This window comes from Aulonocara sp. 'chitande type north' Nkhata Bay, linkage group LG5 (assembly GCF_057382095.1).
Source record: "Aulonocara sp. 'chitande type north' Nkhata Bay isolate Kocher_YH1m ecotype deep benthic linkage group LG5, A_spYH_male_GT1.1, whole genome shotgun sequence".
Classification (NCBI taxonomy): domain Eukaryota; kingdom Metazoa; phylum Chordata; class Actinopteri; order Cichliformes; family Cichlidae; genus Aulonocara; species Aulonocara sp. 'chitande type north' Nkhata Bay.
Window position 1 is genome coordinate 40,152,912 of NC_141348.1, and position 26,308 is coordinate 40,179,219.

Below are 26,308 nucleotides of genomic sequence, written 5' to 3' on the forward strand. Positions count from 1 at the left end.
GGAAGTGGCGAGCTCTGAGCGCACGTCATGATTAGATGTGAATGGGATGTGGCGGTCTGATTGGTGCAGAGAGCCGGGGGTCAGGCGTTCTGCCAGCAGCTCATACAAGGCTGCTGATTGCTATTCATCCGCTGATTACAGTAATTTAGATCTGGAGCAGGCCAAAGGGGCCTACGTCTGGCAGGCTGGCTGCTGTGTCTGATTTTTTTTCTTCTTGTTGTCAGAAATGAGTGAATGGGGCTTGAAAAGGAACCAAACACACAGCACATTCTCAGAAAAGTAGGGTCTGAAGGGGAATCTGGGATTATGTGTGAAATATTTGTCATTTTCTTTTAGATTTTGTTTTAAAAATCACAATTGTCAAGATATATTCTACACACTTACATTGGCATTACAAACTTATACAGTAATAAGACAACGAACTCCATCTGCTGTTGCGGAAGCTTAATATTTAACTCCAAAAATATCAAATGCATCTCTAAAATCAAATTTTCTGCAAACCAAAACTGAAAGAATGAATGATCGAACAGTATATGATACATCAGTTTTGCTCTTTTTGTCTTCCAAGCGCCCTTTTGGACACGCTGAGACCTTGAATAATTGAAGTTGATGAGGCACTTAGTTGTAAATGGTTTTTCTAGGCGAGTTGGTGATGATTAATCAAGGAACAGAGCAGCTCTGGCCTCTTCGCGCGCCCACATTACCAGGTTAATCTCTCTATTGATTATTGCAGCAGATTAAACTAATGCTTCACCACCAGATTTTCTCTGTTTTCACACACGTGTCTATGGTTTCCGTTTTCTGCTGGTGCATAAGCACACAGGGAATGGATGAGAGGTGGCAGTTGTAACTGTAGTGCTGATGAATGATGCGTTTGTTGATGCAATCTTTCCAACAGCCATTAACTCATATTGAAAAAATAAATCATGCTTCACACAACATGAGATTCACATTTATTGACAAAAAAAAAGGAACATTTTTCAAAAGTTTTTCTTTCTACAGAAAAGAAATATTTTCACAGATATATTAAAAACTGTAAATGTCCTTCATGTAGTTGTGTGAGAGTCCCTGGGTAATCACACAGATAACACTGTTTCAGAGAGGAAACGTCCTCTCTCTCTCTCACACTCACACACACACACAAATACATTCACATACAAACATAGATCATAGAAAGCTGCTGCAGTGTGAACCTGTGCCCCTGTTTACGCTGTTGTTCAGCGTGTGGGTTTAGACAATGCGTGTCCACGTGCTCTGCTCCTCAGGGTGCTCGCCCTCCGGGATGCTGCTTCAGAGGTGACCTAGTTCTCCTGATTGTCAGCAGAAGGCAGTTTCATCAGCTCGCTTTGTGCCAAGGCACTGAACTGTGCCTGGGACCCTGGGACGGGCCAATTGGACTTGTGTAATGAAGCTGATCACACACGTGCATGCACACACACTCACACACACACACACACTGCTGTCATCAGGTCCAGGGCAGCAGAATTTATAACGCCCATTTATTACGTTCTGCTTTATCAAAGAAATGCGATTCCTCCGTGTGCATTTCTGATGCTGCGCTGCCATTATGGTCCATTACAGGGAAGTGACAGAGATGGAGGGGAGGGTGTTGATAGATGTCGGGTGCGGGCCGGCTGTCATTACCCCGTCTATCGAGTGGAGTGTGTGAAACGCTTCCCACAAAATGGCCGCGGCGCACCAACATGGCTCCGTCTGCGAGGAGCAAACGATTCACATCTGGCGATCGGTACAAAATATTAAATACATTCATCTGCTGCTCGACTGCGTTCGGAAAAAGCTTTGAGTAGCCTCACAACAAACAGTCCTACTGCAGAGGGTTATCCTTAAAGTGTGTATGAATGAGCCATATTTATACAACTTCTCCTACTAACAGATGTAAAGAGATCCATTAAAAAAATGCCAGCATACGAACAATTATGAACACAAACACTGCAAACTCCCACACCGAGTATGGGCAGCTTAACACATCATACTGTTACACTGAGTCTCGCTATCCTACACAATACTCACTGAATAAGAAGCAACAACGGTATTACATTCATATAAATAATAACAATAATAATAATAATAATAATCCCAGTACACCCCATGAGTCACTTTGCTCGTTTTCGCCTTCATTCGTGTGTTTTTTAAAAAAAGACGAGAAGACCAGCTTCACTGTGTGTCCTTTACAACTCCCTTTAGAGGTACAGTCACTGTCCTTGAGGTCACAACACCAAATCTCGTGGTGTCCAAGAGAGTCTCTTTGAGCGCTGCTCTGTGCAGCTCAGGAAGTCCGAGGATTTTTTTTTTATTTTAATGCCCAGGAGATCGCAGGGTTTCACAGATAAAGGGATATCAGTTCATCAGGGTCTCTTTCCCTCATTGAATGGCACAGGTGAAGAAGGGAGTTGACACTGACAAACCCCAGTCTTTGTTTACTTAAGTCATCAAAGCTGCAAAATCAATCTGGATCGATCTGGATCAACTGTCTGTTTCCAGGTTAGCTTCTGCTCCAGCAGCTTAAGTGCCCAGTGTCTTCTGTCATGCTGCTGTTTTCTCATTATTTTTGTTTCAAAAAAATGATCCAAGGGTTTTATGTTCAAATTTGTTTACACGAGGTTACGAGTAGCTCTAGATGTAAAGAGAATGTGTAAATAGGAAAACTTGCTGCTTAAGTCAGGATAGAAGAATAAAGAAATCAGCTTTTAAAAGCTGTGTTTCTCCTGATTTATGGTAAAGTAACACTGGTGGGTGAACAAAGAAATCAAGGTATGGAGCACCTCATGTATTACTTCATGGTCAACTATTTTTTTCTGACAAAAGTTGAGAAATCCAGAATTTCATAATAAGACTGAAAGTTGACCTGCTACATGTGTCCTTGTTCACTGAATACTTGAATATCCAGGGTTATCTGTATGAACTGGCTGTATAAGTGACTGAGCAGTGGTAACACTGGAGACTGATGATGTAATAATAGCTTAATCACTGGAGATGCAGGCGGGCAAATATTTACAAATGAAATCTTGTATTCTGCTGACTTTTAGCATTAGACAATAAATTTTCTTCAAATATGCACATAAAACTCTTGTATCACGTTTGAGCTTTTTACAAAGCCCTGATAAATCATGATAGAAAAAAAATTTTGTGGAGCAGATGCTGGCCTGACAGAGGGCGTGAGCTCTCTATAGCCAGAGGTGCTCTGCATCCCCATCTGCTCGCTCATGGTTGGATACGATTGCTTGAGAGAAAAGATGGCGAAGCAAACTGTCCAGCCGGTCGCTCTCCTCTTTTCTGTGCAGCAGGTTCTCTGTTGGAAGTAATGAGTCGCGTCGGCAGCTTTAGGCTCTCAGCGTTGCAACGCAGGAGAGAAATGATGTAGTGAAGGGAAAAGAAGAAGATGGAGAGAGGCAGGAAGAGAAAGACAGAGGGTAGTGTGTGTTCGTGTGATCGCAGACAGTTTTTAGGCTCTGCTCCAGGCAGATTCTCCATCTATCCATTCCCGCTTCCTCCATCTGTCTCCCTCTCGCTTGTTGCTCACGGGATGAACAGGATATGAAGAAGTGATGGCTGTGTGGATTTGATTTTTCCGTAGACCTTGATGCCTTTATGTTTAGTCTGAAACTGAGTTTTCGTTCAGTCCATCCATCACAGCCCCCTGCTGCCGCTGGGTCTCCTTTTGATGATCCACTCTCCTCCAGGATTGCTGTTGTACAAATCTAGAAGGTGTGTGTCTGGATCTAGGCAGTGCTCACCTGCAGAAATAACACACAAAAAGTGAACTTCAAGACATATCAATTAATTAATTTATGGATCAAACAATTATGGCAAGGATCATTACAAAAATGTTCATAATGATTTTGTTTTTCCTTTAACAATAAAAGAATATGAACTTGTTTATATCATCTCTATGGTTTCTACCCATTTTTCTGTCAGCTGATTATGAATGTGCTGACTGTTAATCAATTCTAATCCTTGTACTTGTATTAAAGCATAAAGATTAGAGTTTTTCGACCACAAAAGTAGTGCAGATTACAAAAAGTTTCGGTTGTACTGTGTCAGCTCTCATGTGAGCGCGCAGACATGTGTGTAATAAGCATTTGTCTGCTCTGATAACTGCAGATGCACTGCTCGTGTCTCTTTGGCGCTTGTACACTTCATTATGTAAGACCTTGCTACACTCGTGGGCTCAGTGAGCAGAAAGACACGCAAATGTCAGTGCTGCACCGGTCGGAGAACACTTTCACTCACCGATATTCCCGCCCACTTCGTACAGGGCGCAGTCCGAATACGCCACCGAGCCGTTCCTGTTGAGAGACACGCACGCGACACCATGCATGAGGGTCTGTTTTTGTTTTTAACTAATCACATGTATGAGCAGACAGATTCGTGCAACACAGCTGGATGCATTAAAAACATTTTTTTTAATATTGTGATATCGTACCTCCGCATTTTGCCCTTTCCATTTTCAGGGCTTCTGAGGAACTGGCGGTAAAACTGGGCGAGAAGGTCGGAGGCTCTTGAATTTAAGTTAAGCTGATAATCCATCGTGCTGCTTTCCAGTTCTCCAACCTGGATTTTCACTGTACGATGTGGCTGCAGGACACAAAAAGAGCACAATTTATTCTTCCTGTTTGGTCATCATCTGGAATAACTTTGAATATCAAACGCATCGATACTTATATAGTATAAAATCTCACAGTTATTGTATTTGAAATTGATTTCTCGGTAGCTGAACACTTATGCCTTTCTTTCTACAAAGGGAATTTAGGGAACTGCTAAAACAGTTCACTGTAGAAGTTCCCACAAACATGGTGCACTTGTTCATCCCTAACCGGCTTATGTCAGAAATCTGTCCGGCTCCACCACCAGCTGAAACCTACTGTGTTGTCTTAAAAACCAACTGAAAGTTTCTAATACTCTAATAAAATGGTCCTTCGGGCCTGGCATGCAGCGTCTCTAGTGAAAGAAGCAGTACAGTGTTGTGACACCAGCTCACCTCGGAGTTTTTCTCCGGTTTTTCCCTGCTGTCCGTGTGAATCTTTCTCAGCAGGTTCTTGAAGCGACGATCGTATAACTGGTAACGCCGGTTACTGTTCTCGTTCAGCCTACGCACCTGGCTCATGAGGAAATTAGGGATCTGGAGAGAGGAGCAACATGACACAATGTTTGTCTCATGCCAAGAAATGTTCACACACTGTTTGGCAGGAAAAAAAACAAAAACAAAAACACAGCCTCACTCTGGAAGTTTCTATAGTGACCTTGTCAAACCAATTAAACTTGTGAAGTAAATACAGCAGGAGTTGGCAACCTATCCCTACAAAAATATCTGCGTGGAGCTTCAAAATACATTTGGGACTTATAAAGGGACGTAACACGTCTATTAGGTACAAATGAGCCCAAAAGGGGCAAATAATTAAACTATTTTACCACATGACTACTCTGCAGGGGGTGAAAATACAAAATACAATAATTTTCTTTAGAAGTTGAGGAAAAATAGCTACTGCTTAAAACTGACCAGCTAGAAAGTTACGTCGGCTCTGAGTCCTGCCTGTGTTTGTGCAGTGATTTAAATTAAAATTAGCCCACAATGATAATGAATACAACACTTTAGAAGTGTACCAGCTGCAAAATCAGATTTTTGGTTGATTCGGACTCCACTCCAGCAGCAGACCAAGCAGGCCAGTAGGCCAGCAGTAACCTAAGCTTTGATGCACATTTTAGTTTGCAGAATACTAGTTTATTACGATACTATTAGCTTATTGGTGTATAGGCTGCATATTACTACATTTTGAGAATGTAAAGAATCACGTGCAACAACAATAAATCAAAAATGTAAATGTTTATGGAGATCGACAAAAGGAGTTGCATGTGGCTCAGGAGCTGCAGGTTCAGATCTCTGTCCTACCGTCCAGAGCAGGTCCTGGTAGCGGATGAGGAGCCTCATAACATCCGCCGCCTTCTCCGCCTGTCCTTTCTCTCCACCCTCAGTTAGTCTGCTTGGGACAGCCTTATGCAGGAACAGGTTGGGAGCCATGATGGTTGCGACGGCCCACAAGTTCATCCTGTTCTTCTTTTCCTTGGAGACCACCTTACTGAGGAACTCCAGCAGAGCCTAAAGCAAACACGGATGCAGATACAGGTTTCCTTTTGTTAAAGCTTGGAGCTTTAATGCACTGATCTATAGCTAAATGTCTTTCAAAAAGAAAAGAGAGCACTTAGATGCAGGACAAAATACGATGAAGTGAATAATTACAGTGAATGAATCATCTGCAACACCTCTGCTGAGAAGTATGCTAATGCACAGAAAGTTTCAGCTGTGACGCTGGAGTCAAAGTAATTAGTTCAGGTGGCTTTTAAGCTCCTGGTTGCTATAAATGGAGATGACTGCATACTTGTGTTTAGTGAAAATGAGTCATGGTTAATGCAAGCGGTTATATAACAGAGCAGAGTGTTTAAAATGTGGAATAGGAGCAGAGCAATACAGTAATGTGTTATGAAACAGTGCTTTTGGTCAAGTGTCATCCTGGATACATTTGTGGAAAATCTAAGTAGAGTCTGTAGAGTGTGACATCAAACGTGGCAGAGCCTGTTGTTCACAAGTACAGTTTTAACACGTGGGGTCATTCACACATTCTGTAACATTCATGTAGCGTTTTACACTTTGAACTTGGCTCTGAAACTTGGAGATTTTCTTCATGTGCATGCAAGTGAAAGGAACAATGTAACACTACAAAATACTAGAAATTTGACATTAAATTAACATTGAAAGATTAATACAATGCAGAAGGTGGTTTAGTATCATCTTGATAAAAAATAAATAAAAAAGGCTTTTCCCGAGAAAGAGAGAATCCTTAAATGTATTTACTGTTCAGTAGAGATGGGCAGTAACGGGTTACAAGTAACGCGTTACTGTAATCCAATTACTTTTATCAAGTAACGAGTAAAAGAAGGGATTACTATTGCAAAAAAGCTAATTAGATTACTGTTACTTTCCTGTAAGCACGCCGCGTTACTAAAAACTGGAGTTTTTTGCGAGTGTCTCATGACAATGACGTAAGCGAGTGCGACGTTCGTGGCAACAGCTGTGTGCAGATCAACAACGGATAATATACGGTAACAAATGCGGCAGAGAGTATGACGTGCAGCGTTTAAAGCGTGGAAGTACTGACCTTACTTTAAGTTTGATTTCGTAAAAAGTAAAGATTTCGCTGCTCACTGCGTGGGAAGGAAACTTCTTTTTACAGCGAAAAAACCCCTAAACTTCCGCTCAAGCACCGACAGTACGCTGCCACGGGAATATGAAACTCCCAGATCCTTCCACTGACCGCTAGGACACACCTGCACCAGGACAAACCTCCGCCTGCCCCACTCCTGCTATACAGGTGAAAATAGAGCAACAGGACTGCTGAGTGTTTGATTTTATTTCTTTTCTGCTGTGTTTTACGTGCATTTATTTGAAAGAGTGTAAACACAAAAAACTATTTTATTTTATATGCTGGAATATGCAGAAAAAAGTTAATGTAAATGTTAAACAAATTTCTTCCAGTCAGAGAATGTTGCATATAATTTAATGTTTGCTTCATGCGTAAATTTAAAAGATTAAAACTAATAAAACTAGTTTCAAAAAGAGACTTTCATTACATTTTATATGATGGATTATGCAGAAAAAATAGAATTGGGCTGAAAGATCTATCGCTTTATCACCTATTCAGGTTGTAATTTTTTTTTAAAGTAACTAAGTAACTAATTACTTTTGAAAATAAGCAATCAGTAGAGTAACAAGATTACTTTTTTGGGGAAGATTGCTTTTTTCAAGTAACTTGACCAACACTACTGTTCAGCATTAATGAGACAGATGTGAAGCTTTCACACATTCTGGCCTTTGAACTGAGTGCTAATAATAAGCTAGTGTTCTTCCTGATGTTCTTCCAAAGCACATCTTACATGAGCTCTGATCCAGAGGTTTAACTGGACTTGTTGGATATCAAGTTATCAGACAGCGTTCACTTACTAAGTATTCCTGAGCCCACGCACCGACTTCCAGGACAGACTTGTGTCTGTTTTTAATGCAGTACTGCATGAAGATTACAGCATTTTATTTTCTTTAAAGAAAGCCACTGAATCTCTAAATGCTTTGATGAAATTTGCTGTGATGAACATTTTCTGTTTAAAATATAGTACGAAATGATTAAATCATTGTTGCTGTTATTTTATTTACATGTTAGGCAGCATTACAACTTTTTGCAAGTATTAAAAAAAATGTGACTAAAGCATTAAAAGTATGTGAGTCCTTTAGCACAAAACAATATAAAGTTATTAATATTTATGCCGTCAAAAGAACTTTTCTTGTTTTTGAGTAAAGACAACGTTTGACTTTGACTTAACATGTATTAAAATGACCTGTTTTAGCTGTGCTCCTAAACGAAATCATAACAAATTAAAGTGAGTAAATATAGTAAATAAAAAGCACAAAGGTGGTATGTGAACAGAAAAGTCATATTCCATTATCGAACAAGCCCACAATAAGGAGCTGCACGGATTTCTGCCAGAACAAAAAGGCTTTACTGCGTCTGAGAGCACGACTCACTGTTTGTGTCTGTGTTGTGTTGTCTTTACCTTTAGTGTGTTTCTGTTGGGCTCGGGCAGCAGCAGGATGAGCAGGTTCAGCATGTGGAGTTTCTGTTTCAGCTCTGTGATTTCTAAAAGAAGAAACAACTAGGTAAGACAAACACACACACACGCACACATAATTCATTTCCTCTGTTTGACAAAGAATAATGGTATGTCTAAGGATTAATGACAGTGTGACAGGTGGCCATTAGCTTTGTTAGCTTATGTCTCTGCGGTCGCACATCATTCATCATCGCAGTGATCCTCCTCGCAAGCTACACACCAGCTAGATTCTATTAATATCAATCTGTATTTTTATTAAAGTGAAACTAATGTAAATGCACTGATCTACAGTACAGCTGTGTCACTGCACATGTATTTGTGGCAGTGCAGGGATACTTCTTAAAATGGTATCAACTTGTTCATCTTAATTTTAATTTTTCAGCCAGAGTAGAATAGATAAGTGTCACACGGCGCTGCCGTCGAGGTGAAGAGACTTATTATAATTAATATAATTATAATTATGATGTGAATCCTGCTGAGCTGTCTGTGAAAGTGGGCAGCAGATTAGTGCGAAGAGGAGGGGAAGAAGAGCTGATGCTCTGTACAGTAATTTGATACAACCTGGCAACAATGAATGAATGATCCAAAGTTATACTCGGGTACTTTAGCGGTGAAATGCTGATTGACTGTATGGCTGCACTGTAAATATAAAGCCTTGTCCTAAAAATGAAAACCTTTAAGGATTAATACAAACATCAGACACAGTTCTCGTCCAATCCAAAATACTTAGTTATACAACAGTGTGCTACAACACTGTGCCACAAATATAACACAAATACAAAAGATGTTTTATCCAGCAAGAGCTGTCACTTAGTCTTGACTGACCCCTGACGGCGCTAAAGTTGTTGAGGTACTCCGCGGTGAGCAGAGGAGCGGGCAGCTCACGGATGAACTTCTTGAGCAGTGCAGCGGCGTCGTTCGGACTCACTTCATCCCATCTGACATGCCGTGAGTAGAAGTTGGCCTCCAAGTTCTGCTGCAGCAGCTGCAGACACAAAAGATGGCGGTTTAAGAGCTACGTGACATAAATGTTGATTCAAACTATCGACCCGGCACAGATAATGTCAAGGATCAGTCATCGTTTAAAATTTTCAGCATAACTCAGCGTTGACAATTTGAAAGCACATTGACCTGTATGCATTTAAAACCTTTACAGTAATAAATTATGTATTCATGATGATGGACCTCAGGACAAAGGTATCAAAGGTGTTTCATGTACTTTCACATACTTCATCTCAAGTGCATCTGTATATGTGCAAATTTAACTGACAACAGTCTTTATTTGTGCCTTGTGTAAGGCTGCAAACATTTTTCTATTATTAGCTCTAATTGTGTTTGAAAAGTCATGCAGAAAATATGTAACAGGACCAACTGGATGACTAGACTTAAACTAAAATCTATTTATAGTTTCAATCAAATTAATTTTGTTAAACTTTCATAGAATAATGTTTGTGCTCATTTTGTTCATCTTAATCTGTGTTCCCCGTCTCTGTCTTCATGTTTCACTGTAAGTTACTCTTTTTGGTTACTTCCTGTTCTACTCTGAAGGTTTCTCATTTCTGTTTTTGTTCCTGTTCCTCCTTTATGACTGTCTGCTTCGCCCTCATTAGTTTCACCTGTTTAATCATTCCCACCTGTGCCTTGTTTCCAGTCATCAAGTATATATTCCTCTCTTCATCTTAGTCAGATGGTCTTTGTTCCTGTACTTTTTGCATTTTGGACTCATGTGTTAGCATTTCAGTCTTCCTGAGCAGAAATCAAAACACCAAATGCCAGTGGATGCCGGTGGGTCACGCTGTGTAAGCATTAAATGCATTAATAAATTTTAACTGTTTGATTTGCTGTCAAAACAATAAACTCAACAAATACCAATCCAGTTACATCTCTCTGTGTAATTGCTGTCATCAACCCCAGCATCTGTTCTAGCTGTTTTTCCTTCTTTAGAGCTAACTGGCACCCTCTAGTGGCTGCTGATATTTAATTGATTCACCGTCACCTGAGTGTGTAAGAAATTAAATACTTTATCGTGAGCGCTGCTTTACACCAGCAGCTGCAAAAGCTGTATTGATTTTGTCTCATTGGACCTTGTTTTTCTAAATGTCAGCTGTAGTTAAAGTTGGCAGAAGCCATTTGATTTTCCTCTGTATTGATCTGGAATTTCTGACATTTTACAGTGTCAATATTTTGGCTGGTTTGAAATTTTTTTTATTTTTTTTTGCTTTAAACATCCAGTTATTTATTACAGTAATGAGGTGTGTAGACCCTGCTCTTGTACCTTGATTCTGGACTGAGATCCTGGGACACGCAGGATCCCCTCCGAATCGATTCCCTTTTTCTCCAGAAATGACAACAACTGCAGAGAGAGAGAGAGAAAGACGTCAGCAGAGTTGAGCATCGTTAGATAAGAATCTCTCGATCACCTCTGCTGGTTATACTCAGTAACTGCTGCTACAAACAGGGTGTGGTCAAAGTGTTTCAGATGCAGAGGACACGGGGCCTGTTTTCTGATTTTGATTCGAAGACGTTTGTGAAGTTTGTGCGATCAACAGATTTGAATCATAAACATCATATATAGAACACAATATGCACAAACAGTATGTATGTTGTTTAGGACACATGACACAGATATTTTTCAGAGTTCTTACTTCCTGCAGCAAGAGAGGAATCGAAGCGCTGGGCTTCAGTTTCTGATCGTTCTCCAGCAGCGTGGCCAGTGGGACTCCAAAGAGCGGGCTCTCTGTGAAAGACCAAAGAGTCAGTCATGCCTGCCCTCATATAAACATCTGGCCCGAACAGAATACGGGGCAAAGTCTCAATGTTTTGTGTGAGACGGGTCACTGCTTTTGCTATACTGTTGCTAACCCACATTTTTGAAGGTTATTTATGACTGATTGTTTCTAAAGAATATGTAACCACAGTTTAGTCTAGTTTTTCGTGCTATTCTGTGTGGAGAATACGCATGTAAAAAAGATTTTGAATATACTCAACTCGTCTGTACACCGGACATGACCACTGTTAAACTAGTTAACTATCGGTTAAACAACAGGAATAGTTGGCGGAAGTGAAAAAGCTGTCAGGTTTATATAGATGGCAAAATCTAAACACACAACATACAGTTAAAATCATCATTTTCTCTCCAGTGTGTTTATTTTTAAAGCTACTACCCTCACAGTATGCCTCAAACATTTCTATGTGTGCTTTTCCTGTAACGACCTGATGGTGAATGAAATCACACCTGGGTTTTTCCTCTTGCCAGTTTTGTGCCTTTTGACCTCCAGCTCTAGGAGGTCGCACAGCGCCGTCATGTCGATGAGAGCCAACTGACGCACCTTCTTCATGTCAGCGTGGGAGAGATCTTGAATACGAGTCACTCCAAGACGGCACTTGGGGCAGATGACCCGCTGGGGAGGCGATAGTGGAAGGAGAGGAAAAGCAGAAGGGGGCCAGAGTGCAGTTGAAAGTTAGAAAGTGGAGGTGAAGAGGGAGAGAATACAGAAAATGTACAAAGAGGGAGAAAAAAGAATGAAAGAAAAGGAAAGTGGAAAAAGAAAAAGAACAAGCATGACATGCAAATTAATTTCTGTAAATAATAAAGTAATTATAATGTACTTTACATAAGTTTATCTCTATGTAGTGTGTTAGTACATGTAACCTCACTAATTAAAACCACTAATTCTGCCCTTTTTCAGAGCAAACTTATTCAGCCTGAAATAGAAAAATAAAGCTGCTGGACTCTGTGACACAACAACTCTCCTTTTGTTTCTGGCTAATTCCATCATTCCTTATCTCCTTAACCCTGTTATCTAAGCAACAGCAGAGCGCTGATTGTTGCAAATGGCTTATAATAACATTTATGTGTGTGTGTGTTTGTGCGCATGTGGTTTTACATGAAAGTCTTAATCCAATCAGCGACTGAAACGTACACTGGTTTCTGTTAGTGTGGCCCTCACCCCTTGATTTTTTTCCTTATATAGCTGTAATTACTGTTTTTTTTCTGATAACAGCCTGCCGGTTGGTGATGCTGTTGAATATTTGAGGCCTCAAGATGTTGTAAGACTTAAAAGCTTTCGGCAAAACATGCTGTAACATTTAGAAAAAATCTGTTCTTGTCATTTATCTTCATGAAGGTTTGAGTGAAACAAGCCGCTCATCAGCGCAGTGACAGTAAGTTCTTTTACAGCTAAGCTTAAATTGAACTAAACTGCCCACTTGATGCGCAAATCACGCTGTTACTAGCACTCTCTTATTCTTTTGAAATCTTTTCTGCCAACAGTTTTTCTTAACAAAAGAAATAAATGTACAAGTAGATATATTTTATCACCAGAACATTTATAAAGCAGAAAGCAACATATTTAAACCCCAGAAGTCTTCTGAAAGCTGCAGCTGTCCTAGAAAATGAGTGTGAGAGGTGAAAACTGTTTGGGTGCTTACGGGCAGGGTGCCGTCCTCCTTCCTGCGCTGGCTGTTATTCTGTGGCAGTTTGGCTTGTTTGATGAGGATGACGGCCTGTTCACAATAAGCCACATCAGTGATGAAGTATTCATCTTTGGGAGTACCTCGCTGATGCTCTGGGGTCACAGCTGAGCAGAAAACATTTCCATAAACAAACACCGGCCTATTAGTTCAATCAGGCAAGACTACTGTAGAAATGTCACAAAACTAACCTCCAAAATAAAAAGGGAATGTATAATATGAAGAAAAGAACGATAAGGACAAAAATGTACAGGAAGCCCTGATATGAGGAAATTTTCTGTGAACAGACTTTGTGTCTTATCTGCTAAATCAGGGAAACAAATCATTGCATAAGCACATAAAAACAAGAATACTGACGTCACAACACCTTTAACTGTGCCAAAAGTTCATCTGTAAGACAAGTATGCTATTGTGTTAATCATGACTGTTCCTCGCTATCAGATGTCTGCATGTGTTCAATACTTTTGAAAAAATGAAAATGAGAAACAGGATTGTCAAGTTGGCAAAAAAAATACACACAGGCAGCATTAAGCAGAGGCCAGTGGTTATCCAGGGATTAATATGAACCAATGAGAAAACAGATGACGCAGCCATGGCCTGAGCTACCTTCATCAGGCCCCCAGAAATCCGAAGCTCACCTGATTTCATCATCTACTGCAGTTAAACATGTGAGTCATTATCAAAATGACACAATAGTGATGGAAAATCCAAACAAAGGGTTGGTTTGAGTCAGGTACTCAAAGAAAAGTTTGATTAAATTATTTTACTGAAATGACTTCAGCCAGTGTTTTAGAATAGACTAAAAAGTGCCTCCACCACTTATTATTCCCTTTAGTAATTTTTTTAAGTAAGGTGAGCAGCTCTTACCTGATAAAGGTGACTTGGCTACCGATGCCATGCTGTTTTGTGCTGGGTCTTCACTATGCTGAGACTCGGACACGAGGGTCTGTAGAGGAAGATCACGGACATGTTAGTTTCCACAATAAGTCACACTAATAAATATCAGCTTTATGTGTGTTCTCTACCCCTGGGAATTAAGTGTGTGTTTAACTGTGTCCACTAAGTGAAGGGACATGGTCTGTGCAGGGTGTTTCCTTTGATACAGCACTGATTAGGATCAGAAGAACAGTGTCTCTGTTCCCCTCTAAGGCTGTCTCTGAGGACAAAGCATGGCCTTTACATGTGATTTGCCTTCATTGTGACAGATCAGTTCTTCCATCAAACAAGACAGCATCGCTGGAACAATAGAAGACCCTGAATGTGTCACGACAGTTACCTGGGAACTGAGTCTCTTACATTTTACTGTATAATCTAACGCATGAGAAACAGATATTCTGCACTTGCGTTAACCTTCACACAGTTTCTGCAGCAGTGCTGAAACCGGAAACCCGGGAAACCAGCTGATGTGCGTGTATCAAGAAAAGCTGCATACAAATTACCTGCTTTCCTTTAATTAGTGGCTGATATTCTACAATGTAAAACAATCATTACTGCACAATTTCCTTCTTCAGATACAGTCAAGGGTTCAGTATTTGAGCATCCTGACCTGTGAGCTGAATATGTCGCGAACGTCACGCGGTGGCGGTTTGTTCCGTTTGCGGAGCGTGTAGGTCTCTACTCGACGCTTAACGGCTTCAGCCTGCGTCTTGGTCAGAGTGGACAGCAGGGCAGTTTTGTCTACTGTCTCAGTGTCCTCACTGATGAGGGTTGACAAGCCAGCATCGGCCAACCACTGTTCCTCCTGCTCTCCTTCTGAAACACATAAATATAACGCTGGGATGTAAAAACACCAACAACGACATGATCTGTATAAAATGCATTTAAACATGCAGAATGACTCAACCCTATTAACTCTGAAGTAGTTTTGTGTATTTCAAATAATACTAAATTACTACAACTAACTATGTAGCTTTACTAGAACACTATTTGGTAATATTTGCTTAAAAATGTAAAGTAACATGTAAATTGGGAACCAGGAAACCAATCCAATAGATTAAAAAAAAAACCTTTAATGAAACTTCTCTTTATATCCATAATTCTAAATAGGGAACATATTACAAGGCCAACAGTTCACTCAGTTGGCTGCAGTCTAAGTGATCTATAATAACTAAACTTGAAGTATAAACAACTGTAGGTGGTCCAAAGGCTTTAAAATGATAACTTGGGCTGAGTGCGAAGTTTAAAACAATTGCTCTTCAACACTTAATACAGCAGTTAGTGAATGTTCAGCCATAAGAAACATAAAACTGAACACTCACTCACTCACTATTCATTAGTAGCAAAATTAAAAGAGCACCCCTGTTACAAAGTGACATGAAAAGGATCCACTGAATTAACACAATCAGATCATCTGAATGGGCATAACAAAAAAGCACTCCTATTAGAAGTCAGTATTCATGAATGGCTATTTGGCTCCTGCATATAAAACAGTCTCTGCCACAGACTGTTTGATGGTGTTGTCATGGTGACAAGCACTACTTTGCTGCATGAGAGAAACCTGATATGTTGCCATGGCTAATGCATCATTTCATGGAGACTCTTCACTAGCAGCTGCTTTAAGCACTAAATGTTTATAATGCTATCACATAAACTAAAGCGAGTGTCTTTTTCAGCTCTTTCTTTACATTACTCCTCAATCAGTGCAGGATCTGCAGTATTTACCTTCGGAGTGTTTCGAATCTCTCCTGCTGCAGTCGTCTGCGTAGCCACTCCCCTGTTGGATATTCTCAACCTCACTCCAGAACGAGTCCAGGCAGAGTTTATCAGGGTGCTGCTCCTGATCCTGAGAGGGCGGCGTGTCCGTGTGTTCGCTGTGAGAGAGTTCAGCGGCTGCCTGGTCCTGCGGGCTGGCCCAAGGCTCCACGCTCATCTCGGTGGGGCTGGGATCTCTGGTGCAGACATATACACACGTAAAGAAATCACACGCATGCATGCAAACAAATGGATAGAAACACAAAGGCACATACAAACGCAGGATGAATGGCAAAGACTGGGGTGGTGCAGGGAGGGTGAATCCTCCGGAAGAGCCCAGAGAGATGGAGAGACAAAAGGAGTGGGATGGAGGGAGGGCAGGAGTGTGGAGAGAGACGGCGCAAATGGACACAAAGGGGGGTCTCTATTGTTCTTGTGAAATGTGGCCCGGAGGCAAAGTACCCCACAAATCCACTAGATGTCACTGTAACAATGTGAAATCTGTTTTCCTCAGGGTTACGCCCTTCTGTGAATGTCACATACTAACAATGGAAGACAAAATATGCAGCTCTATAATGAATAAATCTGATCGGAGTCTCCTTTCCGTACACATGCAAGGAAAAGCAGCCTGTATTTCCTGCACAGAACTGAAAAACAAGGGTTTCTGCTCTGTGCCAACAATAGGACACACTCCGCTGGCAGATGCACTTGCACCCTCCAGTATTAAATGTGACCCAGCGATCTCAGACACAGGAAGTAGCCTGACTGCACATCAATGATTCACTCCATTGGTGTGCAGCCTGGTCACATTCTCCAAGTCACCAAATGTTAAAACTCATACCAAAGCATGCTGGGGAATTTCTGTGGAATGCCTGGTGGCTTATCATTAAGTAATATTTATCAGAAAATACTCGTCATACTTTCAGCTGTAATTCTGGTGAGCTTATCGAAATGTTCCTCACAGATGCCCACATCAGCCACCAGTCAACAAAAGCAAGGTCTGGTTAGTTTTATTCCATATTGTGCTGTAGTGTTCCTAACCAGTTTCAGAGGAGGCGGGGCACGGGTGGTGGTGGCAGAGGTGTGAGTTTCAACAGATTTTCAATGATCGGTTCTTTTCTTGCAAAGTAACAGCACGGAGAAACAGAGACACAAAAGTTTATATAAGTTTGTTCTTCACTGATATTGCACTTTGTACTCCAAGATCCATCACCATTAAACATGAATACATCAGTTACCAGATTATTAAAACAGATTATTATTAACAATAGAAGTGGTTCTACTGAATTAAAATAAAAATTATTTTTCGTAACTGTCAAATTGTATTAAGTAACAGCTCCACAGAGATTTGTGAACCAAATGGCCTCTTGCCATTTGTTTTCTGATCTCGAAACTAGTGAGGCTACATTCCAACACACATGCAGTACTCTAGGATACAGACTAGCTGACAGTACCTACCCCAATCCAATGAATTTCAATGGAAAATCTCAAATATTTCAGCAATTTTAGGAACATTTCAAACAATGTTTCTTCCCAAAATATATCACAACCGTGAAGAATCCAGATCATGAATTATTTACAACAGACATTAAATTAACTGCAAAAAATGATGCATAAATCCACCTTCACAGATTGATAGTAAATGGTAAAATGGCCTGTATTTGTATAGCCCTTTTCTTAGTCCCTATGGACCCCAAAGTGCTTTACACATCCAGTCATCCACACATTCACACACTGGTGATGGCAGCTACATTGTAGCCACAGCTGCCCTGGGGCGCACTGACAGAGGCGAGGCTGCCGGACACCAGTGCCACCGGGCCCTCTGACCACCACCAGTAGGCAACGGGTGAAGTGTCTTGCCCAAGGACACAACGATCGAGACTGTCGGAGCCGGGGCTCGAACCGGCAACCTTCCGATTACAAGTCGAACTGCCAACTCTTGAGCAACGATCGCCCCTAACCCAACAGTTTTATAGTTGCAATGATCCTGGCAACAAGCCTTCAATAATGCGTTTGTCTGCTGATAACGATCAGAAAACAATGGAAAATACCACAAGGCATGCCAGAGACCAACTGTTTTATGCAGTTTGCAAGTGCTTGAGAAGCAGATGTCTGGCATATGTGTTAACTTTGACAGTTACATATTCCCGTCTCCTCTGATGACTAATTTTCAGTTGTTCGAGAGTTATATAATAAACACCATCTTGGTAACACCTACCTCTACCAGCTCCACTCAGATTTAAATGAATAAATTAATAATTAAAGATACTTTATAGAAGCTGATCAAAACTCTCCAGCCAATAGGAGTATGAATGTTAGTTTGACCATAAAGCGAATAATGATACATCCATGAAATAAATAATCAGTGATGTAATAAAGGCTATTGTTCACACAAAAGCTGCTTCATTATATTACTCACATGCAGCTATGAAAACCATCACATACGAACCTGGCAGTTCATATGTGACCCAGGTGAAACTCTTTTATATCTCACCAATGACTGTCTGTAAACTGTGAGACAGTTAGCACATGTGATAAATGTTGGGATAAAAATCTAAAGAGAGTCACCCTTTTAAAACTCTTCTGTAAGTACAGACTTCTCAACGAAAAGTAAATCTACCGTAACCTCGCAGAACCTTTTGTTCTTTTTACCGCAGAACCTGTCATTTGCACCACTTCTCTTCAAGAACAGAAAGCACTCCAAACCTTCACCAAAGCTCTTGTGAGCCAGCTCCGTCTCTAACTCTCACACCTACCTGGCTTTCATCTTGTGAAAGGATATCTTCACGCGCTTGCCCTTCCATTGAGTCTGTGGACGGAGCCTTAAGCGGCTCGGTGTGGAGCGTGAAAAATGCGTACTGGGCATGCTGGACATGAGCGTGTTCACCACTACCTCCGCTCTACCTCCCATATCCACATTCCTAAAGAAATCCAGGAATTAGAGTCTTGCACAAAATCTAGCTTTATCCAGTCCCGGTTGATGAACACTGTGTGAGAGCGAAGCGAATCTGTCCGCAGCTCTAGTTTCTTGTAAGGTGACAGGAAGCGTCTTTAGTGTGGCTCAGGCTGTGTGGCATGTTTCTAAGCTCGAGCAGGAATGCAAGAGGGAGTGACGACTTCCGTGAGCATCTAGACATCACTCACACCTGTCCCCTCCCATGTTACTCCGAGGTGACGCGCCCTGCCTTATACGCCTGACTGCCATCTTCTTCCCTACTGGTTCAAACTGACATCTATGACCTGTCACATTTCAAAACCTGGCTTAAAATGCTTACCCTGAAACACAAAACAGTCATTGTTTTAGGACAGTAGTAGCCTAAGTGGACAGAAACAATGAACCCTTGAGCAAAAGCTTACTTGTTTTATGTTGTATCACATGTTTATAGCACTTCAGACACTTTACTGACCTTTGAGCATGAGCCTGACGACATTTGTTAAGCTCATTAATCAAGGATTCTTAGATGGCCAGATGAAGCACTTTAATCCCCTCTTCAATGTATGTGACCAGAAATAATTAAATCAAATGTTTCTAATGATGAGTTTTTCCCCCTTTTAAAAAAACAACAACAAAAAACCCAGCTTTAAAGTGTTGACAAATTGCACAAACGTGCGGTCAGACAGCTAATGATGCAGTAGGTTGCATCAAATCATACCTTATATGTAGAAGAAAGACGCATTCGTTCAACTGCATACTTGGGCACGGGTAAAGATTAGAAAAAGAATGACTGTAATGTGACCAGAGGATATGATGTGTGTGCTGTATGTGCGCACAACAGAGTAAGAGGAACATAAAGTGAAAGTTTCTCAAGTGCAACAGGTCTGTCAACATTGCCTGTGAGTATGTAACCCCCAAAGGCCTCACTCAATCAGTGACTCATCCTCGCTCTCTCAATACTCTATTGTCATGCTGATGTCCTACATATCAGCTGGGGACGTGAATACACAAACACCTGGTAAATGAGGGGGAAGGGGCCTAAAACATTTTTATATTGTCTACTGATAGATTATATATTTGTTTGTTTTAATAAAATCTTGAAGAAATATCCTCATACATTAAAGGTGGCATGCCTGCTGTGTTCTGAATTTGTGCAAAGACTCATACAAACTGAAAATACTGCAGGACTCAAGCTAAAAATACCTCTAACTCCCCTCAGATGAGGGATTATAAAGAGGAATAAAGCTAGCTTTGAATTTTCTCCCACGCTGACTCAAGAACCAGGAGGAAAAGAATCATTGTTTAATTTTAAATCGGGTAATAATACTCCTCAGCTTGCCAGCAAGCCACGTAGCTTGGCCACAAAACAAAGAACATGCTTCATACTAATGCTAAAAAAGGAATACTGAAAATGTCATGCAGCTGTAATTGTTCTTTGTTGAATAGACCTCCTATTAAGACAGAGTATCAACAGGAAGCCATCCACTCTGAGAGAAGAATGGACAAAACGTGACCCTGTTGTCTACCTTCATGCTCAGCACGGTGGGAAACACAAAGTAACCCCATCAACAACTCTGGTGAAGGAATACTGCAATCCACTGAAAAAGAGGTCTGTGTAGTAACACAGCGTTTCTTCCTTATAGCTGAATTCTACTGAAAGCCTCTTAGAGTACAGAGAATGCGACAATTAGCTCACACAGCCTTGAGCAAATGCTTTTTTTCCTAAGTCATCCCAGCATGTAAGATCTGTGACATGGAAAATCACAAACGCATGTAGCAGATCTATAAAGCACCGAAATCTTACAAAAAAGCGCACCAGAATAGAGATTCACCTACCACCAAGGTGCACAGAGAAGAGCATAAAGAAACAAATTTTTATATATTATTCGTCCAAATAATAAATATGAATCCATCAATAAAGTTATATGTTTTAACTTCTTCAAAAAGGGAAAAATAAAGAAAAGCAAAACAAAATTTTCAATCAAAGACACACAAACAAAAGTGACACCACATTTCAGCTGGCTTAGAGTTGAGCCGCAAGCCTCAGCAGACCCCGACAGCCTAATCCTACCTGGCCTTGTATCGTCCAATAACCCTGCCAGAGAACAGCAGCAGGGCCGCCGAGCCGCTTCTCCCCCATGGCATCCTGCTGTTGTCCCCCGAAACTGCTGCAAGCTGTAGGAAACAGCAGCTGCCTGCCCCTGGCAAGCTGTTTCCTTGTAATCTCCTCAATGCACAAACACATTAGAACAAGGACAGTCTGACTGTGCTGGCAGAAACGTCACTACTTCGCATCCTGAGGCAGGAAAGGAGGTCGCCATGGGGGGCTCGGCAAGGCTAGAAGCTGACTGGTTGAATAGCTGACGAGGCTGGGACAAACAGAGGAGAGATACCATATGAATGGTTTTTAGGGACGGCACTCGAGCTGGTGGGCTGAACAAATGGATGGAGCACAGAAAGTAACATGTTTGTCTTAATAGCCCTATGGCTGGAATTAAGTTTTGGATTAACTTGTGCTGGAGATACATCATTTACTGGAACAAAGAAAAATGTGAAACATCCTTTACAATATTCACTTACTGATTTACTTAAACCCAAGCATAGGAATCTGCAAAACTGTGTCTTTAACTTGTCCTTTAGCCCTGAGCACGAAAAACAATTAGAGACATAGATGCTCGTCATTTAATGGTGTCTTCTGAGAAACGTAGAGACGGCTATGACATAACGTGGGACTCCTATATGCTTCAGTTATGTTAAACATAGAAGAATCTTCCAGAAAACTAACTTCCTGCATATCTAACTAACATGCATTTCTTTGGACTTGCAATTGTTATGCTGTGAGTGGACAGTGCTAACCACTACATCACTGTCCCATCCATCAACATTTAGCCTACATAAAAGTGAGGTGTGGTGTAAAAATAATGAAATAGGTGCTCATTTAGATTTTTGTAAAAAGAAAGAGTATCAAAACTAACGCAATGAAAAAAACTCTGTTTGTAAATCTTATTTTAGTTCCTGTACAAGAATGTTCCCCCACCGAACAGCTTCCGTGTCTACTCCAATAAACATGTCAAGTCACGGCAGTCACTCAACACACGGCGTCCTCCTGTTGACAGTTTACCTGGCGAGCCTGATACACGTTCTGTGTTACTGGCATCTCAGCGCTTGGCAGTGGTCCCAGTGACTCTCAAAACTCAATTTGTGTTTAACAAGACAAAAACAAATTGAAGGCCGCAGGGACACCTCTTCAGATTCTAGCTTTCTCATCCGCTCTGTGCTGACACTAACACACTCCTTATTTTTCTTTGTTTATTTTAATACACCAACCTGAAGTCTCTGAGGTCCCTGTTTCTGTATTTGATTTCCTAAACTATTTAAATTCAATTCAATAACAATATAACACTAAATCACAACAACAGTCATCTCAAGGCGCTTTATATTGTAAGGCAATAATAAAATTATGTAGACACTAAATTGCAAGTTAGAATCAGGCTGTCTTCTTTGACTTTGACTGCTGACTGGCTTTCCTCTGAACTCAAGCCCCTTTCACACCTTATCTGCCAATCCTCCTTGGCTCAGAGATACGCCAGGGAAAAAAGGAGAGTAGAGAACGTGATGGCGTGTCTTCATGTGACCCCGCAGATGGCATGTGACAGCCAGCTCAGCCTCATGCCCTGCTCTCTTCTACTCTTGGCAAACAGACCACTGAGCCTTTGCGGAGCGGAGGGAAAGGGAGGAGTAAGACAGGGAAGTGAAGGAGAAAACAGGTGGGGAAGAAAAACATTCAAAGATAAAAGATGACAGATTAGGATAAAATGTGGTTATAGAGCCACAAAGCCTCACAGTTTCCACAGTTTTGTGTTTCTGGACAAAAGTTTTCATATCCTGAACACAAATTTTCAGCAGACTGGTCTCATCAATTAATATACAAGGGAAGAATTTGGACCATTTAAGAAGACTTTTCCCATTAAAATACATCAGTTTCAAAGTCCTGCTCAGATTCTCTTAAAGGAAACTGTCTCGCTAAGAGATTCTAAAAAATGTAAACTAAAATAGCCATGCAGCTCAGACTGAGGCAGACTCATCCACACCTCCAGATCCAAGCAAATGATGACACAGTGTGAGTGGCAACAGCTCATATTCACACACAGTCAAAAACCTGGCCGTGTATCAGATGCATGCTCGCTTATTTACTGACACAGAAGCTCACAGAAACAAAGCGATGTGGTGAACTGCATCATCAAATAACCATGCAGCCCATGCTAGCATGTTTTTATTAGAGCAACCATAACCAGTACAATTCCACAGAAACCACTGAGGCAAACATTTGGTGAACATGTACAAAACACTTTCTTGGATGGGGAAAAAAATGAGTCATGCACATGCTTTTTTCACTGTATACATACAGACGGGCAGAATTGAGCTGCAGCAATCGAATTCCACACTAGCTCGGCACACTAAGTCATCGGGGCCGTGTGGTTGACCTTCTGAAAGCACAGACGGGAAGTGAGTTGGGGAAAAGCTTTCATTATCTGCTCATATGAACATAGCGATGCATCACTCAGCGTCCCTGGGTGAAGCTCTGAGACTGAACCAAATGTAAAAACCTTAAAAGTCCGACTAAAACTGTACAGAGGCTCATGCACTACTTTGCTGTTCTATTTTGCTTCTCATGACATGATTGAACTCAAAGTAGGTTACCTGAAACAGTTCAGCTTCAGTTAATTAGTAAAGCATTTCCAATTTGGCTCATTGAGGTTTTAGAAAGATTTATTTTAGGCAAGCTGGGCTTACATGGACTAACTATGGCGAGTTCTGCTGTGTTTACAACTTCAAGAGACTATGCTTGGCATGAAAGACGCACAAGCCCGGTTGGTTCATAAGAAATAATAATCACCTTAAGGCTTATGATAACAGCTTGCATTCTTAGAAAAGATTCCTTCTTTCCCCACCCTACACAGAAGATCAGGCTCAAGGTATTTCATTGTTGACTTTCAGTTCTACTTCATAAATTGGCAGTGAAAGGGCAACAAAGCATACAATGATATTGTTTTCCTGAAACCCTACACTTACACGATCATAACCACAATAAATGATCAGGAACATGATCTGCAGCATGTAACCAGATCTCTTCTGACCAGGTTAAAAAAGAAAAACAATTTCAGTGACTGCATTTCGTTCACTGAGCATTTTCACAAACACACACTGTCATCTCTGGTGCTGGAAAAGGGCAACGACTGAAGCGATGAGATGTCACAGGTTAAGTCTTAATATTTAAGAAAGAAAGAAAGTGTACTTTATTGGTCCCCGTGGGGAAAATCCCTCTCTGCATTTAACCCATTCACTCAGTGAGGCAGTGGGCAGCCATTGGGCGCCCGGGGAGCAGTGTGTAGGGACGGTACCTTGCTCAGGGGTACCTCAGGGTAGCTGTTCAGGGGAATCGAACCCCCCACCTTCCGATCATGGGGCCACCACTCTACCTACTGAGCTATATCAAGTCGTTGACATCATTATATTCTCTCTATTGAAAACAGACAGGCTGCCAGAACATAGATGTGTTCGCTGAGCAGAGCAGGGCTTAGTCTAATGGCAATGAAAGCTAGAATACGTTCTCCTCTGCCATATGGAGCTAAAGTGGATTACAAGACAGAGGTATTTTGCACTGACTCTTACCCTTACCCTTTGGACCTGGAAGCAAACACCGACTGGCCAAGCTTTTGCAGGTATTATCTCTTACCAGTGCAGCAAAAATTGTTCCTGTTTACAGAGAACATTCACAGTGGCCACATCTTTTTATCCATGTGAATAGCAATCATAAAACCCAGGATATTAAAGGGTCTACCACTACAGTACACAAAACTGTAGACACATGCCAGTCTAAAGCAATGGATTGAAAGAGATTTTTTTTTTCTTAACTTGAAAACCAACAGCAAAAAGCATTAATCCTGTTTTATTTTGGTTTGTTAAATTTAATATATTTCACTGTACTGATTTCAAATTAGTTTCTACATACTTGTTTTAACATATTGTGTTACACTTTACTGAGCTGTATTCTACTTATTTAAGGTATTTTGTGATAGGGAATGCTTAACATAATTGCTAACTGCTACAACAAGGGAATTCACGGAACAGGTAATTAACCAACTATGTCCTTTTTTTGAAGGGGGATAGACTCTACTACCCCGCCCCCCAAAAAAGAACTTGTTAGGCTTGTTATTAAATGGCCTATCACTACAAACATTTACAATGCAGCTGCATTAAGTAGAGCCAAAGTAATACTGTGTAAAGCAATGAAAACACTGATCCACCCTTAATGACTAAATTAACACTGAAATCAATATTTAAAATGTAAACAAGTAACTTTTTAAAAATTGTTTTTGCTGGAACTGCTCATGTTGTTGTGGTTTGTTGTGTCCTAAAGTAATGTAATGCTGTTTTAACTAAAATCCAGGAAAACTAGGACAGGTTTATGGGACTACTAATCGGGCTCATAATAAATAAACAAATACTACTGAAGCACCAAGGATGTGTTTGAGGTGATTTGGAAAGTGTCTACATAGTTTATCTATAACTGAACACAGAACCTGCAGTTTTTAGATGAAGCCTAAAATATCCTCCTCAACACATATCAATATATTCCAATATTAGATTTTATAAACTGTCTAAAAAGAGTATAGGCTTAAAACATGAACAAATGCATACTGCTACCATAATATGCAGCGATTAAAATTAGGGGAATCAACGCTTTGTATAGGCTCAGGCTCTCAGCTGCACGTGAGGCGGAAAACGCCCATAGTAACAGGTTCAGAGACCCTAGCAACCAGAAACCTTTATAAGCGAATGCAATAGAAAAATTGCACAAAGCTCTAGAAATATTTTCAATAAAGACAGCCTTTTTGTGTAGGATAAGACTTGTGTTTTAACCAGAAAAAAAATATCACCGTGCTTGCCAAACTAGAAAAAAGGAGGGTAGGTGGCTAAGTGGAAACAAAGCGTCGCGTCCAACAAATAAAACCGGTTTCCTTACCTGTGAAAATGCTGTCGACGCCCCCGGTGTCCGAAGGCTCGACCGAGCGTGGAAAGAATGTGTTTCCATGTAGTCCAGCAGCAGCAGCGAGTCTTTCTGTGAGTGATAATGACAACAAGCAGATGGGACGGGATGAGATGACCGAGGCTACACTCTCCTCCGCTTTCAGTCCACGTTATCCTTCTCACCTTGCGGCTGACGTCACTCCGCCGGGCTCATCAGCAGCAACCACATGATGTGCAGTTGTACCTCAATCTGCTCCTCTGGCGCTTTTTAGCTTAAACCTCAAAACCTAGCGTTAACATCAAAAACACCAGGGAAAGGTGCAGTTTTTTGCTGTTTCTCTGTAAAAGGATGATAATAATAATAATTATTATTATTTTAAGTGAAATGTTAGCATGAATATCAAGATAAACAAGTTAGGGGAAAAATATTTATACATATAACCATTTGCGTACTTGACATACATATAAAATATAAATTTATATTAAGAAAACAAATATTTT

The 26,308-nt window shown here is 40.8% G+C and overlaps 1 protein-coding gene across 4 annotated transcripts; it reads right to left on the reverse strand.

The window, feature by feature from the left end:
- Positions 1-960: 960 nt before the first annotated feature.
- Positions 961-25,997, reverse strand: LOC147331298 (rho GTPase-activating protein 40-like). 4 transcript variants are annotated; one of them, XM_086293528.1, is made up of 17 exons: positions 25,803-25,997; positions 23,182-23,262; positions 20,847-22,486; positions 15,811-16,037; positions 14,696-14,901; positions 14,017-14,095; positions 13,108-13,256; positions 11,912-12,077; positions 11,322-11,413; positions 10,952-11,029; positions 9,502-9,661; positions 8,620-8,702; positions 5,909-6,115; positions 5,000-5,140; positions 4,445-4,596; positions 4,252-4,307; positions 961-3,755 (listed from the first exon to the last, which is right to left on the reverse strand). In XM_086293528.1, the coding sequence occupies exons 3-17, from the start codon at positions 20,918-20,920 to the stop codon at positions 3,649-3,651; spliced, it is 1,977 nt and encodes a 658-aa protein (XP_086149654.1). In that variant the 5' UTR covers positions 20,921-22,486; positions 23,182-23,262; positions 25,803-25,997; the 3' UTR covers positions 961-3,648. The 4 variants fall into 4 exon arrangements, with proteins under 4 accessions (XP_086149654.1, XP_086149653.1, XP_086149657.1 ...); XM_086293527.1 differs by lacking the exons at positions 20,847-22,486; positions 23,182-23,262 and adding an exon at positions 18,597-18,761; XM_086293531.1 differs by lacking the exon at positions 20,847-22,486.
- Positions 25,998-26,308: the final 311 nt, after the last annotated feature.

Bases quoted from the DNA above. Each gene is read 5' to 3' on its own strand.
- LOC147331298 (XM_086293527.1), bottom strand. From the start codon at position 18,751: ATGGGAGGTAGAGCGGAGGTAGTGGTGAACACGCTCATGTCCAGCATG. The intron at 9,662-10,951 runs GTACAAGAGCAG...TTGTGTCTGCAG, and splicing joins GATCTCAGTCCAGAATCAAG to CTGCTGCAGCAGAACTTGGA. The intron at 3,756-4,251 runs GTGAGTGAAAGT...TTATTTCTGCAG, and splicing joins CGAAGTGGGCGGGAATATCG to GTGAGCACTGCCTAGATCCA.